Genomic DNA, 13,668 nt, shown 5'->3' with positions numbered 1-13,668 from the left:
AGGAGAGTGAATTTGTGTGGGGGGGTGGAGGGTGAGAAAACCTGGATTTGTGCTGGAAATGGCCTAACCTGACGATTACTTTAGATAAGCTATTACCAGCAGGACAGTGGGGTGGGAGGAGGTATTGTTTCATATTCTCTGTGTATATATATAGTCTGCTGCAGTTTCCACGGTATGTATCTGATGAAGTGAGCTGTAGCTCACGAAAGCTCATGCTCAAATAAATTGGTTAGTCTCTAAGGTGCCACAAGTACTCCTTTTCTTTTTGCGAATACAGACTAACACGGCTGTTACTCTGAAACCTTCCATGCTTTGTTGTTGCTCACGACCACTCCACTCTTTTCCTGTTCATCCAAGTTGTTGCTGTCTGCTATTCCCATCTCCCTGTCCAGTCTTGTTAGTTTCCTCACAAACTCTTCTCCAGGACAGAGATAATGTCTTATGATAGAAATGACCCATTTGAATGTAATTAAAATGTATTGTCTCTGAACATATTGGATTCATTTAATCAGGGGAAATTAATTGTTAATAAAAGTATAAAGCACACATGATAATCACTGTGACTTCATCACAAGGCTAGCCACAACATTTTTGGAAGAGAAGTACCTTTTGTATGTAGCTCATTGGTAACCACTGCAACCTTACAGAATCCTGCTGGAACAGAACTGGAGTGCTATTATTCAGATCGGAAACTCAGGATTCTAAAACCTAAGGCATTCTGGAGTGAGTACAACGGAATGTCCAAACATTGATCTGAGAACATTTTCGTACTGTAGTATAGCAAGTTATTTGATTGGATTCTCCCAATGATATTCCTTTTAAATTCACTGACTTCTAACTTAGAGAAGCTTAAGGCAGTTTCTGCCCTCATATTTGGGATTGGGTTCATCTCTCCCAACTTGTCAGACAGAGGAACTTTAAGGTTTTATATAGTTGGTTTGTATTTTCTTTTTGTAATTAATTAACGTCAACCAGAAATGACTGATCAGGATCCCTGTATGTATCCACAGAACCTAAGTTATTTAGATACCAACATGAGAGTCACTTCTAAGCATCACTAATAAGAAATTCAGTCTAAATAAAAAAAAATTATAGCCCCCATTATAACCTTTATCAAGGATACACATTATGTAACATTACTAATAACCAAAGAACACTTTCAGTGAGAGCTGTGCATTCCTGAAGAGATACACAATCCTACAGACATCAAAAAAGTTCATACTGAAGATAACTCTTCTAGAACAAATATATGAAAGTCTGGAGTATGACATTTTGAAAATCCAAGAAGCTATTATATAGCTACAAGACAGTAAAGCTGTAGTTCCTAATGGAATTCCCATTAACTGATATACGAATTTTTCTAATGCTGTCACCCAATTTACACAAAATGTACTGTTACTTCAAGCTAACAAAAAGCCTAACAAACTCTTACTGAGGCTACAATTAGCTTTCCTAAAAGAGATTAAAATCTGGCATTTACTGGCCCATTTCCCTCCTTAATGTCGTTTGCAAAACCTTAGAAAGAACTTTACCAACAGCTTGGCTCCCTGCTGCCTACAATTAGGTACACAGATCAATCTATTTTTTGGTATCAGCAGGTAGCTGGCAACAATGTAAGGTGACTTTTGAATATTATGACAAAAAAAATGCACTCATTCTAAGCCTTGACTCAGAAAAGGCATTTGACAGTTTCCTCTGGGATTTTCTTTTTTATTTGCAACCTTAGAGGCCTTCAATCTGGGGTCTTACTTTGTTACATGGATCAATATGTTTTATCAAAAGCCAACAGCAGCAGTACTGATGCGTCGTCTGAGCTCTTGAAAGCTGAAGGAGTAATCAGATGTGGCTAACTTTTATCTCACTTATTATATTCATTGGTCTTAAAACTCCTTCCCGTCACCTTTTGGACTATTAGAAGAGTGAAAATTGGCAGCCACAGCCACAACATTTTACTCTTTGCTGAGAATCTACTGATATATTTACTCCTTCCCTACAATTCTGTGCCTCAGGTACCTTTACTTTTGGAAAGAAAAGGAGTACTTGTGGCACCTTAGAGACTAACCAATTTATCTGAGCATAAGCTTTCGTGAGCTAGAGCTCACTTCATCGGATGCATACTGTGGAAACTGCAGAAGACATTATATACACAGAGACCATGAAACAATACCTCCTTCCACCCCTCACTTCATCGGATGCATACTGTGGAAACTGCAGAAGACATTATATACACAGAGACCATGAAACAATACCTCCTCCCACCCCACTCTGGGTGGGAGGAGGTATTGTTTCATGGTCTCTGTGTATATAATGTCTTCTGCAGTTTCCACAGTATGCATCCGATGAAGTGAGCTGTAGCTCACGAAAGCTTATGCTCAAATAAATTGGTTAGTCTCTAAGGTGCCACAAGTACTCCTTTTCTTTTTGCGAATACAAACTAACACGGCTGTTACTCTGAAACTTTTGGAAAGCTAATTGGTCTTAAAATTAAATAAATTTGAACCCTTATGTACAAAGATGCTACCAAAAATTTTTAAATTATAGTGGAAGCCTCCCTATTTAAATACCTAGCAGTAATAATGCCAACAAATCTGAATAATAATATTTAAAGGAAATATTTCACCACTTGGTCACCAACCAGACAGACCTGACAAAGCAGCAGGATCTCATATTTTCATGATGGGGCTGTGTTTGCTGGCACCGTATCTTAGTTGGATATCAGTAAAAGATAGCATCAGTTTCACACTCACGAATTGTAAATCCATTTTCACTGAGAGTGCAAAAGCTTAGGCTAACTTTGTGGGTATCTAAAGCAAAATCCATTTCTAACACTTGGAAGCCTGCATTATTTTAAGCTTGTTAAGCTTACTATTTTCAAAGACAACATAGCACGTGTTATTCAACACAGTTCACTTATCCAGACTCTCTCAGCCTTGAGGCGTGGACTGGGAGTAAAATTTTCAAAAGTGCTCAATGACTTAGGAGTCTCAGGACCCTAAGTCTCATTGAAGGTCAGTAAGCCTTAGCTCCTAAGTGAATGCTGAAAATGGTACTTACGTGCTTTTGCAAACTTTAGTCTGGATCAGTAGTTCTGCAGCACAAGGACTGTCCCCAGCATCCAACTATAGTTGGATCATAAAAGCACCCCCATACTGGGACAAGCACTCCAAATCTACTAAAGGTCAAGATTTTAAAATGATAGAAGAGAAGTACTGTAGTGCTCCAGAAGTGAATGTGTAACATGGAACTCTGTATTTAAAGTTAATTATTCCATGGCTATTAAACATTCCTACCTGATGCTTATATTCTGCATATCCTTCACATTAGTATTTATATTACAATGGTATCTGACGCCTTCAGCTAAGATCAGGGCCCCATTGTGTTAGTCCCTGTGAAAGCACATAGTAAGAGACAGTCCCTGCCCCAAGGAATTAATCTGAATAGATAAAATAAAGGGATTATCATCATCATCTCCATTGTACAGATGAGGGAGAGAGGCACATAAAGATAGGTTACAGTGGCCAAGGTCATAACAAAAGCCTGTGGCTAAATTGGGAATTAAACTCAGGGTGTAACATGTAATTACTAAGCAACAATTATATTGCGGAATGTATATTTATAGTTTTCTTCCCAGAGGTGTTTACATTGTTTTGTATGGCAAAAACTATTAAAATTGTACAAATAAAAAAATGTTGATCTATGGCAAAAGGCATTATTATAATCTGGCACCATTATTAGGCAGCTTTCTAACTGGTATTTGGGAAGTAGGAATTACAACTGATAATATAAAATCTCATTCTGTTGGGATTCAGAAATTCCTCCAACTGCTTTTGGGGGACACATTAGCTCTGAGCTGAAATATGGTAAAAGCAAGTTTTCAAAATTGTAGGATGTTGTAGGCTTGCTAGAGTATACAGGGTCAGAACATGGGGTAAATGGAAATTTTAAATGAAGTAGATATCATTATTTCTTCATATAATTGTTAATGTTTTTGTTTGTTAATTGTTAATGCTGATTTTGGTGAATAGATGTGGTTAAAAGGGTGGCATAATCCCCAAGAAAAACTGACTTTTCTTCTGAATCAAATAGTTGACCCATTACTCAGGGCTTTGGTGCTAGATTTCACATTTTGCAGTTATAGTGCATTGTATCATAACTGTACATAGTACTGTACAGAACCAACATCTTCTGGGTTGTTATAACCCCTGCTTCGAGTACTGCCTCTGGAATAAAACTGTACAGTGTTGTTGTATCTGTGTTGGTCCCAGAATATTACAGAGACAAGGTGGATCTTTTATTGGGCCAACTTCTGTTGGTGAGAGACACAAGTTTTTGAGCATACACAGTTCATCAGGTCTAGGAAACACTATAACGCACTAACAAGCCGCCCCCCCCAATGACTAGAGGGCTATTAACAGGCCATTTCACCTTGAATGGTCCCTTGAAATGTGTTTTAACTATTTATGCTAAACCGTCTATTCCACCTTGTATTTAACTGAGACACAAAGAAGAGCTCTGTGTAAGCTCAAAAGCTTGTCTCACCAACAGAAGTTTGTCCAATAAAAAATATTACCTCACCCACCTTGTGTGTCTGGTATAAAACTAACACATAACAGTAGTTTCAACTCTTGGGATTGCTGTATCTGTGAAATTCCTGCAGGCAGTGTTCCTGCCTCTCTCTTTCTACAGTACCTCCTGGTAAGGAAGGCTGGCACCGATGTAACTGTAAATACTGAGTTCACGTCCCCCCAATTCTAGCTGAACATCAGTACTTTCAAGATAAGGAGAAAGCTTTCCCAACAGGAGCCTCATAGTCCCTAAGCTGGTCATTGTTTTCTTTTCACAAGCCAACCTCTGAGGCAGTGATCCTCATTTTTTCCATTGTGAGACACCCCCTGGGAATCTCTCTCCCATCTAGCAATATGGGAAGGGTACTGTGGTCATGACCTCCTGGCACCTACCTGTTTATTACTTCCCAGGTCTTCCCAGTTGTATCTGCTTCTTTTCCACAGAAATGCATTAGCAGAGGAGAGCTGCAAGTCTCACTGTCTTACCAGCCTGTTGCGCAGAGAATGACTGTTGTGGTGCTGAAAGCTAGACATTTACCGAAAATGGATATCACTGGCCTCTCAGGTAGAAGCTATTTTCTCCAGCCTATTAATAGTTTACTGCACTCCACCTGATGCATAGTTTGTTCTTCCCTGTAAACACAAAGGGAATGCTGTGAAATGGAGTGTTAATTTAGACTGTAGTTACTGATCAGTTGTTTATTGGTTAACTCATCAACTAGATCTGAAGTGTTTGTTCTTCCATTTAATGCCTTGAAGTCAGTGCAACAATAAAAATTTACCCCACACAGGCACTATAGAGAACAACTTTTAACATGGCATGCTGTGAGTGTGTCAGTACAAAGGAGGACTGCTTTATTTTCATCCTAGTGTGTGTCACACTTCTACTTGCAGTATGAACAAAAAACAAACTGCTTGCTGGGGACGAAAATACAAGACAGAGGGTTGGGGTGGGGGTCCTAGATGGAGGTGCACAAAAGGCAGAAGTGCTTAATAAATATTTCTGTTTGGTATTTGGAAAGAAGCAGGATGATGTTTTCATACTGCATGAGGGTTAACTTTTTTTTTTTTCCAGTCCAAGGAGGATTGGAGACCGCCTCTACTAGGGATAAACATTTTTAAGTTAGCAGGCCTTGATAATTTGCACCCAGGGTCCTAAAAGAGTTGAGTGAGGAGATCTCTGGCCTGTTGGTGGTAATTTTTAATAAATCTTGAAATACTGAAGAATCTAGAAGACGGTGTGAGTGCTAAAATCGTGCCAGTATTAAAAGAGGGCAAGTGGGATGATGCTAGGTAATTAGAGGCTGGTTAGTCCGATATCAATTCCAGGCAAAATTATGGAAAAGCTAATAAAGGATTCAGTAAATAAAGAATTAAAGTATGGGAATATAATTATTGCCAGTCAACATGGTTTTATGGAAAATACATCTTTTCAAACAAATATCCCATTCTTTGATTAGATAAGTTTAGCAGAGAAAGGTAACTGTAGATATAATACATTTAGACTTTTGTAAGCGTGATGGTTCTCGGGGTGCCTAGAGCTATGAATTACCTTGTTTCCCCATGCCACCAGCATGAGGGAATTATGCTTGTTCTTAACTGGGTGTCAGTCTCCTAACACTGCTAGCCTGTTAGCTACTCAAGCACTCTTCTCAGTGCTATGACAGCCCTTACTTTGCCTTGCAGTTTAACACTATGTCCACCTCAGTCCCCAAGTCCCTTTGAAGCATTCCCCTGTGATATCTAGCCCCTGACACTAGCTACTCACAGAACTACCAGGTCTGCTATTCCCAAAGGAACAGACCATACCAGCTTGTAAAATTCCACTTTGGGATCAGCACTTTGCTTAACATCACAGCACTTAGCTAGCTATACGTATAGTGAAAACAAGAGTAAGTTTAGTATCAAAGATTCAAGTGATAGTGAGTAAGAATATTGGAAACAAATGGTTGCATATAAAAGAAGATCATAATATACTTTCTAGAGACTAAACTTAATTACCAGGTTAACCTCCTGTCTAAAGAAGTTTCTCTCACCTAGAATCCTCTTAAGCAATTTAAACCAACGTTGGCTGAGATCCTATTTTTATTAATGAAACTGTGCTGTTTGTTTACTTCTGAGGTCAAGGATGAAGGAATGTCTTCTTTGCTTCCTAGTTATACCCCCAATGTTCATGGTCTTAGCTCATAGCCAGAATAATGACACGACTTCCGTTTTGATTTCACAACTCTTTACAAGTTAATAGACATCCATTGTGTCAGTTTACAATGCGTAATTTACATCCTGACAGAGGAAAACATCTTTTTCACCTTTGCTGGTGACTAATACTTTGAGATACAAACTTTAAAAACATATTTTTCAGTATATATGCATGATGCTTTACATAGTATCTGTATACTCAGTGTTTTTGTAGTAATGTGGGCCCCAGGATATGAGACACACGGGGTACGAGAGGTAATCTTTTATTGGCCCAACTTCTTAACTTAAAAAAATCACCGCACCCACATTGTCTCTATAGTGCCTGTACATACTGTGACAGGGTCAGGCCAGATGGCTACAGGAGAGTAATAGAAGGCAGATGTATTAGCCCCAGGCTAAGTAGGTCCCTTTTCCCTGGGTAAGGTAACAGGGAAGGTTCCAGAACAATCAGGAACCTTCTGGAGACAATTAAGACAGGCTGATTAGAACACCTGCAGCCAATCAAGAAGCTGCTAGAATCAATTAAGGCAGGCTAATCAGGGCACCTGATTTTTAAAACCTGGGTTTTAAAAAGGAGCTCACTTCAGTTTGTGGTGTGCGTGTGAGGAGCTGGGAGCAAGAGGCACTAGGAGCTGAGTGAGAAAGTGGACTGTTGGAGGACTGAGGTGTACAAGCATTATCAGACACCAGAAGGAAGGTCCTATGGTGAGGATAAAGAAGGTGTTGGGAGGAGGCCATGGGGAAGTAGCCCAGGGAGTTGTAGCTGTCGCACAGCTGTTCCAGGAGGCACTCTAGACAGCTGCATTCCACAGGGCCCTGGGCTGGAACCCAGAGTAGAGGGTGGGCATGGGTTCCCCCCAAATCCTCCCAACTCCTGGTCAGACACAGGAGGAGTTGACTTGGACCGTGGGTTCAGAAAAACAGCCAAGCTGAGGGCTGCCGTGAAGCTCCAAGGCAAGCAAATCCGCCAGTAAGCACAAGACCCACCAAGGTAGAGCAGGAACTTTGTCACAATAGGTTTCAGAACAATATTAATACCAGAATGACACTGGCTTTCATTTGAGACCTCACATTACATTTTTTGGTGAACTAGAATGTAAACACCAACCTCATGAAATTTCTATAATTGCTTCCCAGTTGGCTTAAGAGGGCCGTGGTCACAGAAAGGTACTTGACTTACTACTGCATGACATTCTAATTAAAAAAATAGCACTATACACATCAAAGCACATTAAAGGGCTTACCAACTGGCCTACAGCTCTCAAAAAGTAGTTGTAAATGAGGAATCAGCAAAATGGGGTATTCCTAGTGTAGTTCTGCATCCATCTGTTCTAAGCTCAACACTAATAATTATTTTAAATATTTGAATAAAAATTACTGTTGATAAAAATCTATAGATACTGAAGACCTATGTTAATGTGGACACGGTAGTTAGAACAATCTGGATTGCTTGATCAGCTGTGTGATGGGTTGGGTCACAGAAACACCCTTGGGACTGCCACCTGATGTGCTGAGACTACCTCTGAGCCCGTTTTCCCTGCCAGCTTGGGACTGCAGTACCCTGTTGTAACAATGCTGCCCGTGGGAGCCAGCTGAGGTCACTCAATCAGGGTGAACTGCAAAAAAACGGGGCAGACAAACCCCAAACGTTGGTGGATATTCCAGAATTTAGATTTACCAAGCCAGCCCAAAACAGCCTCTGTATTACCTCACTGGTTACTCAGAAGGCCGAACAATGCAGTTCCCTTAAACTACCCAGCCGCAGGCCTCCATCCAGACACACATGTCAAACATATGATGAATTATTCTGAAAAATCTTATTTCATCATACAAAAGGTTCTCCCAATCCCAAAGGATCAGCCACACACCCAGGTCAAACAACAACTTAGATCTTACCCAAAATACATGCTTATAGCCAATTCTTATTAACTAAACTAAGATTTATTAAAGAAAAGAGAGAGAGAGAGAGAGAGTTGGTTGAAAGATCAATATACATATAGACTTGAGTTCAATTTCTTGAGGTCCAGATACATAGCAGAGATGGTGAGTTTGTAGTTGCCAAAAGTTCTTTTAGAAATAGTCCATAAGTTATAGACCAATGTCCATATTCAGGGTGGCTCCAGTCAGTGATTGAGGATTTCAGTTCTTATGGCTTAGGGTTTCCCCTTCTTGAAACCCAAAGCAGATCTGAGATGAAGAAGGATCGTGTCCCAGGGTTTTTATACATTTCCAGCAGCCTCTTGGCCTGAGAAAACAATAGGCTCAACTTTCCGTCTCCCAAATATCATGGCAATTAGCATAGGGTAATTTATCCATTGAACAGTTCAGATACAGGTTACCACAACCTTCAGAGAGACATATAGACAATAATACTATTTTACTTAAGTGTCTTCCTAAATATTAATACTCCTTTTTTGATCTCTGAATCAAAGCTATAGACAAGAATTGTTTGCTTACATCACAAGACCTGAGCAAAACTCTACCCTTCTATCTCTAACCATGCAGGCTTGCATTTCAAAGTTCTGTTTATTTACATATCGTCCTAACCAGTCTTTAAAGTTCAGCCATGGGTCAGGTCAGTCTGTGAGTTAACTCTCCAGTCCGCCATGGAGACTGCCAGTAACACAAGGAAGATGAGCATTTTTTTCCTCTCAAAAGAATAAAACAGTTTTTGATTGGGAGGAGATTGGGAAGCAGAAAGTTAGAACAAAACCTTTTTTTTGCTTCTTTACCCAGTATAAAGGCGGCCTGAAAGGGCACAAACTTCCTTTTCTTTTTATGTATATTTTTGCTCCCTGTATAGATCTCTTAAAGTTTTTCATTTGGGGAATTATTCATCGCTTTGGTTCTTCACCTGTAAGGGAACCAGGGATTTAAACAAACTTTCTCAGATATTTATGGGACAATAAACTTTTATTTCTGATCAGAGTCTCTAATTTCCACGGTCATGGTTTGGATTTTAATGGAAGTGGTATAAGTGGGAGGGCAGCCAAGGTGTAGGGAGCTATGGGGCACTGTGATGTCTAACCTTTAATTCATTCTTGACCTCTTAGACGTACTATTCCAAAGAGTATTATTAGGCTGTGTTATTGGTTTGCTTTTCTCTTTTCTCTGGCAGACCCCTATGTTAAGGTGAACGTTTATTATGGGAGAAAACGCATAGCAAAAAAGAAGACCCATGTGAAGAAGTGCACTTTGAATCCCATCTTCAATGAATCCTTCATTTATGATATCCCTGTGGATCTCCTTCCTGACATCAGCATTGAATTTCTAGTCATCGACTTCGACCGCACCACAAAAAATGAGGTGGTAGGTCGGCTGATTTTGGGAGCACACAGCATCACCACTGGTGGCGTGGAACACTGGCGAGAGGTGTGCGAGAACCCCAGAAAGCAGATTGCCAAATGGCACAGCCTGAGCGAATACTAGCAGAGGCTGCTGCAGCAGCGACTGCTGGCTCATAGAACAGACTTAAACCTTGTTTTAGTCATAGAACTAAACTTTCGTAAGATGCAGCTGATTGGTTCTCAAGTGATGTGATTTTGCAGGGCACTAAAATTCTTAAAAAGCATTAAATTTAAAAATACCACAACTATATGTAAGTGTAATCACGCTATTGCATGCCTAATACAAACTAAAATTAGTGTAACTTACCAATATCAAGTTGCAGATTTTAATATTATCTGTTACTATGGAAGTTGTGTTTGTGCCGAACTGTCTTTGCTGGTATTCACCACAACTGCCCTCTCTTTATTAGGCTTCTCCCAAAGTTTCTGAATTCTGCTGTTTAACCTCTAGTTTCTTGTTAGTTCATCTGCCTATAGATTCTTGCTGTTCAGTCCTTTGATTTGGAAGCATTAACTGCATTTTCATATATAAAAGTTTAGAATTCAGCAATAGTGCAAAGACGTACAAGGAAGAAGAGCTCTCTCCTTTTAAGAAAAATGCCTTGTAACCTGGTATTGGAATATTTCCCTTTGTGATGTATTTGCTATAGAGCTATAAAGTCATGCTTGAAGGTATAAACATCTAAAATTGAAATATTAGCAACCTGATCACTTTGCTTTTGCCATATGGGACTTGGTTCAGGATAAATATTTGGTGCATCCCGAATTCCCACAGAGCACAAACTGTATTTTATTCAAATCTGTATATGAATAAAGGGTCCATACAGAACATTATAAACTAAATGTGTAAGATTCATTTTAGGGCGACTGAGGCTAATTCTCTAAAAGGATTTTGAATTCTACCTAAGCATCATCTTTTTCTAGACTGACAGTGACATATCTGAAATTAGACAGGAAACTTTATGCTGGAGAAAGGCTTTTAATGAATATAATCAAATAATTAATGATATAGCCTCCTCCACATTTGACTTGAGATTATATTAAATGTACTTCTTTACGATTTGTTTCTATAATAGCCAGTATTCAAAGCATTAGACTTAATTTACATTGAGAAAAATAAAAAAACCTGTCTTCTCAAAACATGAATTAAACTCTCAAATGAAAGTACAAAGCATTCTGAACTATCTTTACGTTTTTGGCTTCCAAGAATTAGAATTTGCTTACTGTCATCTTTGGAATTTAAAAACTTTAGTGGATAACTGTGACTTGTAGCACTTTGTAGAACATTTGCCTGAATAGTCAGCAACTTCTTTGTACAGAAGGACATGGACCCAAGTTCTGTAAAGGTAAACAAAGGGTGGAAGCAGTTGCACTAGATCTCACTGTAAAAACACTGGTCTAAACTTTTGTACAAGATATCTTGATAAAGTAATCTGATTTGGCTTCCTATAAACAAGTCAATTTTTAATTTTAAACATTATTGGCAAGCTGATCATAAACAATTATAACAAGAGACCTAGTAAACAGCTCCTCTGCAGGGATCTGAGTTTATTTTTAAACACTACACATTAAAAACAAAGAAGAATTGAGTGGGCAGAAAGGCACACAGAAGAGTGCAAGTTTTCAGTATTCATTTTGTTGCTTCCATGCAGCCACTGTTCTGTGCCCTGTGGAATGTAAATAATGTATCATAAGTAAATTTTTAAAAATTCATTTATCTGTTTACAGTACTTGAGACCACTGAATTTTAGAGCCCTGTTGGAAAAGCATGATCCTCACAATGTTCTTACTATTGAAAGTAGAATAACTGAGCATGTCTTAGCCTCCAGTTTCCTCTCAAGCCATAACATAGAGCAACGGCTGCTCGGTTGGCAAACAACCTAAGTTTTACCACCCATTAATCTCTCAGCAGCACTTTCTGACAAGCTGTCTTTGGAAAGTTGAATCTTTCCACTGTCAGCTTTTGTTGCTTGTAGGAACTCCCTTAAAGAGAAAGAAAGTTTCAGTTTAGCTGTGGCTGTTAATGGGTCCAGGACTAACAGTGATGTTGAGACTGAAGTCCTCTCAATATTTCTAAGACTTGCAGTGAAGTAAATACAGTGCGGGCTTCTCCATATGATTTATCAGGACATCTCAATCTTGATTCCTGCTTGAGGTTACAGTAGATTTTGATCTTTGTCTTAATTCCTTTGTAGCTCTTACTCTATTAGTGGTACTCAGCCATGAACAGGAGAACAGATTTTCATCTGGAAGCTGGTGTAGATCTATTTGAATCTGAGTTTTTACACTGAGCAATCTGATTGTTAAAGGTTAGGATCTATCACTATTCCTTCCACATTCTTCCCCCACTATAAAAATGATTACTTGTGTACATTCCATTCAAAAGTAACTAAGAGGTTCCCTTTTTGTCTTCAATGTGAAAAGTATACTTAAGCCTAGATCATCTCCTTATTCCTATTCCTTAGTTGAAAAAGGAAAGACTAACATCTTGTCAAGGAAAAGTGCTCAGGGTAATTAAACTTAGGCTTATTGGACAGATGTGAATAGCTCCATTACTCCTCAAGAATAATGGAAAACTGAAGATGTGCAGATAATTTTTCTTTGGTGTAAAATTGACAGTTACTGACAGCTGCCTCACGGTGGCATCTCCCAGATGTGTTTTTTCTTTATCTTGTGTCTTCTGTTGTAAAATTAACTTGGACAGTTACAACTTTGTGGTAAAAAAAGTTGAAAAGCGAAAAAAACTAACTTGAAATGTGTGAAACTGCATAATACTGTATGCTAATCTACAATATGTAATGCTATCTTGTATGTTGAATTTGTTAACGCACGTTGAGTGTGCGAATAAAGATTGATTCACTTTAAATAGCTTCTGACTGTGGACCGTTTGTAGAAATCAGAAGAATATAAATGTATTTAAAACATAACTACACCAACTACTTTTAAGAATTAATTTCTAAAATTTGTGTTCCTGCCATAAGCTGTTGTTTTATAGGAAGCAGCAGCTCATGTACAAGAAAAACATCAAAGTAATAGCTGAGCAACATCAAATGCAGAAACCAAATTAATGAAATCTACTTGTCCCTTCACTGCATATGACTATCACCATCACCACCACCACAGCCCAGTGTTTGGACAAGATCAGCTCATGGATGAACAAAAGCTGTTCGGAGTGGAACCCAAGCAAGACAGAGATGATGCTACTAAGCAGAGAAAAACCACTCGTGAGAGTTTGCAGTCCTGATGCAGGCTCCTTTTGTTGACAGTGCACAGCCGCTATTAATTAGTTCAGTCTGTCTTTTAGGAGTGTTCCTAGAATACTAGCCCTGACACTAAGCTCTTACATACTTGCATCTAAGAGCTGGTCGCTTTGAACCAGGAGGAGGTCAGCGTGTACCAGAGAATTTTTTAGTGCATGGTAGCAGTGTCCACACGAACAGTTTGTGCATGTCATGCTAGTTCATTTTAGATTTACTTCCCAGTTTGCCACCCACTAACTATTCGTCTAGATGAGCCCTAAGCCTAACACTTTCTACCATTTCTGGTTGGCGAGGAGA

General features: G+C 39.1%; 1 protein-coding gene across 7 annotated transcripts in view; it reads left to right on the top strand.

Annotated features, from left to right (window-relative positions):
- SYT11 (synaptotagmin 11) overlaps positions 1 to 12,977 on the top strand; it is a 45,395-nt gene extending 32,418 nt beyond the window's left edge. For 6 of the 7 annotated variants that reach the window (XM_077841474.1, XM_077841477.1, XM_077841478.1 and 3 more), the window contains 2 exons: positions 5,010 to 5,133; positions 9,883 to 12,977. In XM_077841474.1, the coding sequence (XP_077697600.1) occupies positions 5,010 to 5,133; positions 9,883 to 10,193 (435 nt within the window). In that variant the 3' untranslated portion in view covers positions 10,194 to 12,977. The remainder of the gene's footprint in view (positions 1 to 5,009; positions 5,134 to 9,882) is intronic. The other variant, XM_077841475.1, reaches the window with a different exon arrangement.
- Positions 12,978 to 13,668: the final 691 nt, after the last annotated feature.

Source organism: Eretmochelys imbricata, chromosome 24, assembly GCF_965152235.1.
Source record: "Eretmochelys imbricata isolate rEreImb1 chromosome 24, rEreImb1.hap1, whole genome shotgun sequence".
NCBI classification, from domain to species: domain Eukaryota; kingdom Metazoa; phylum Chordata; order Testudines; family Cheloniidae; genus Eretmochelys; species Eretmochelys imbricata.
The sequence above is the reverse complement of the archived record's forward strand: the minus strand, read 5'-3'. Positions and strand labels throughout refer to the sequence as shown.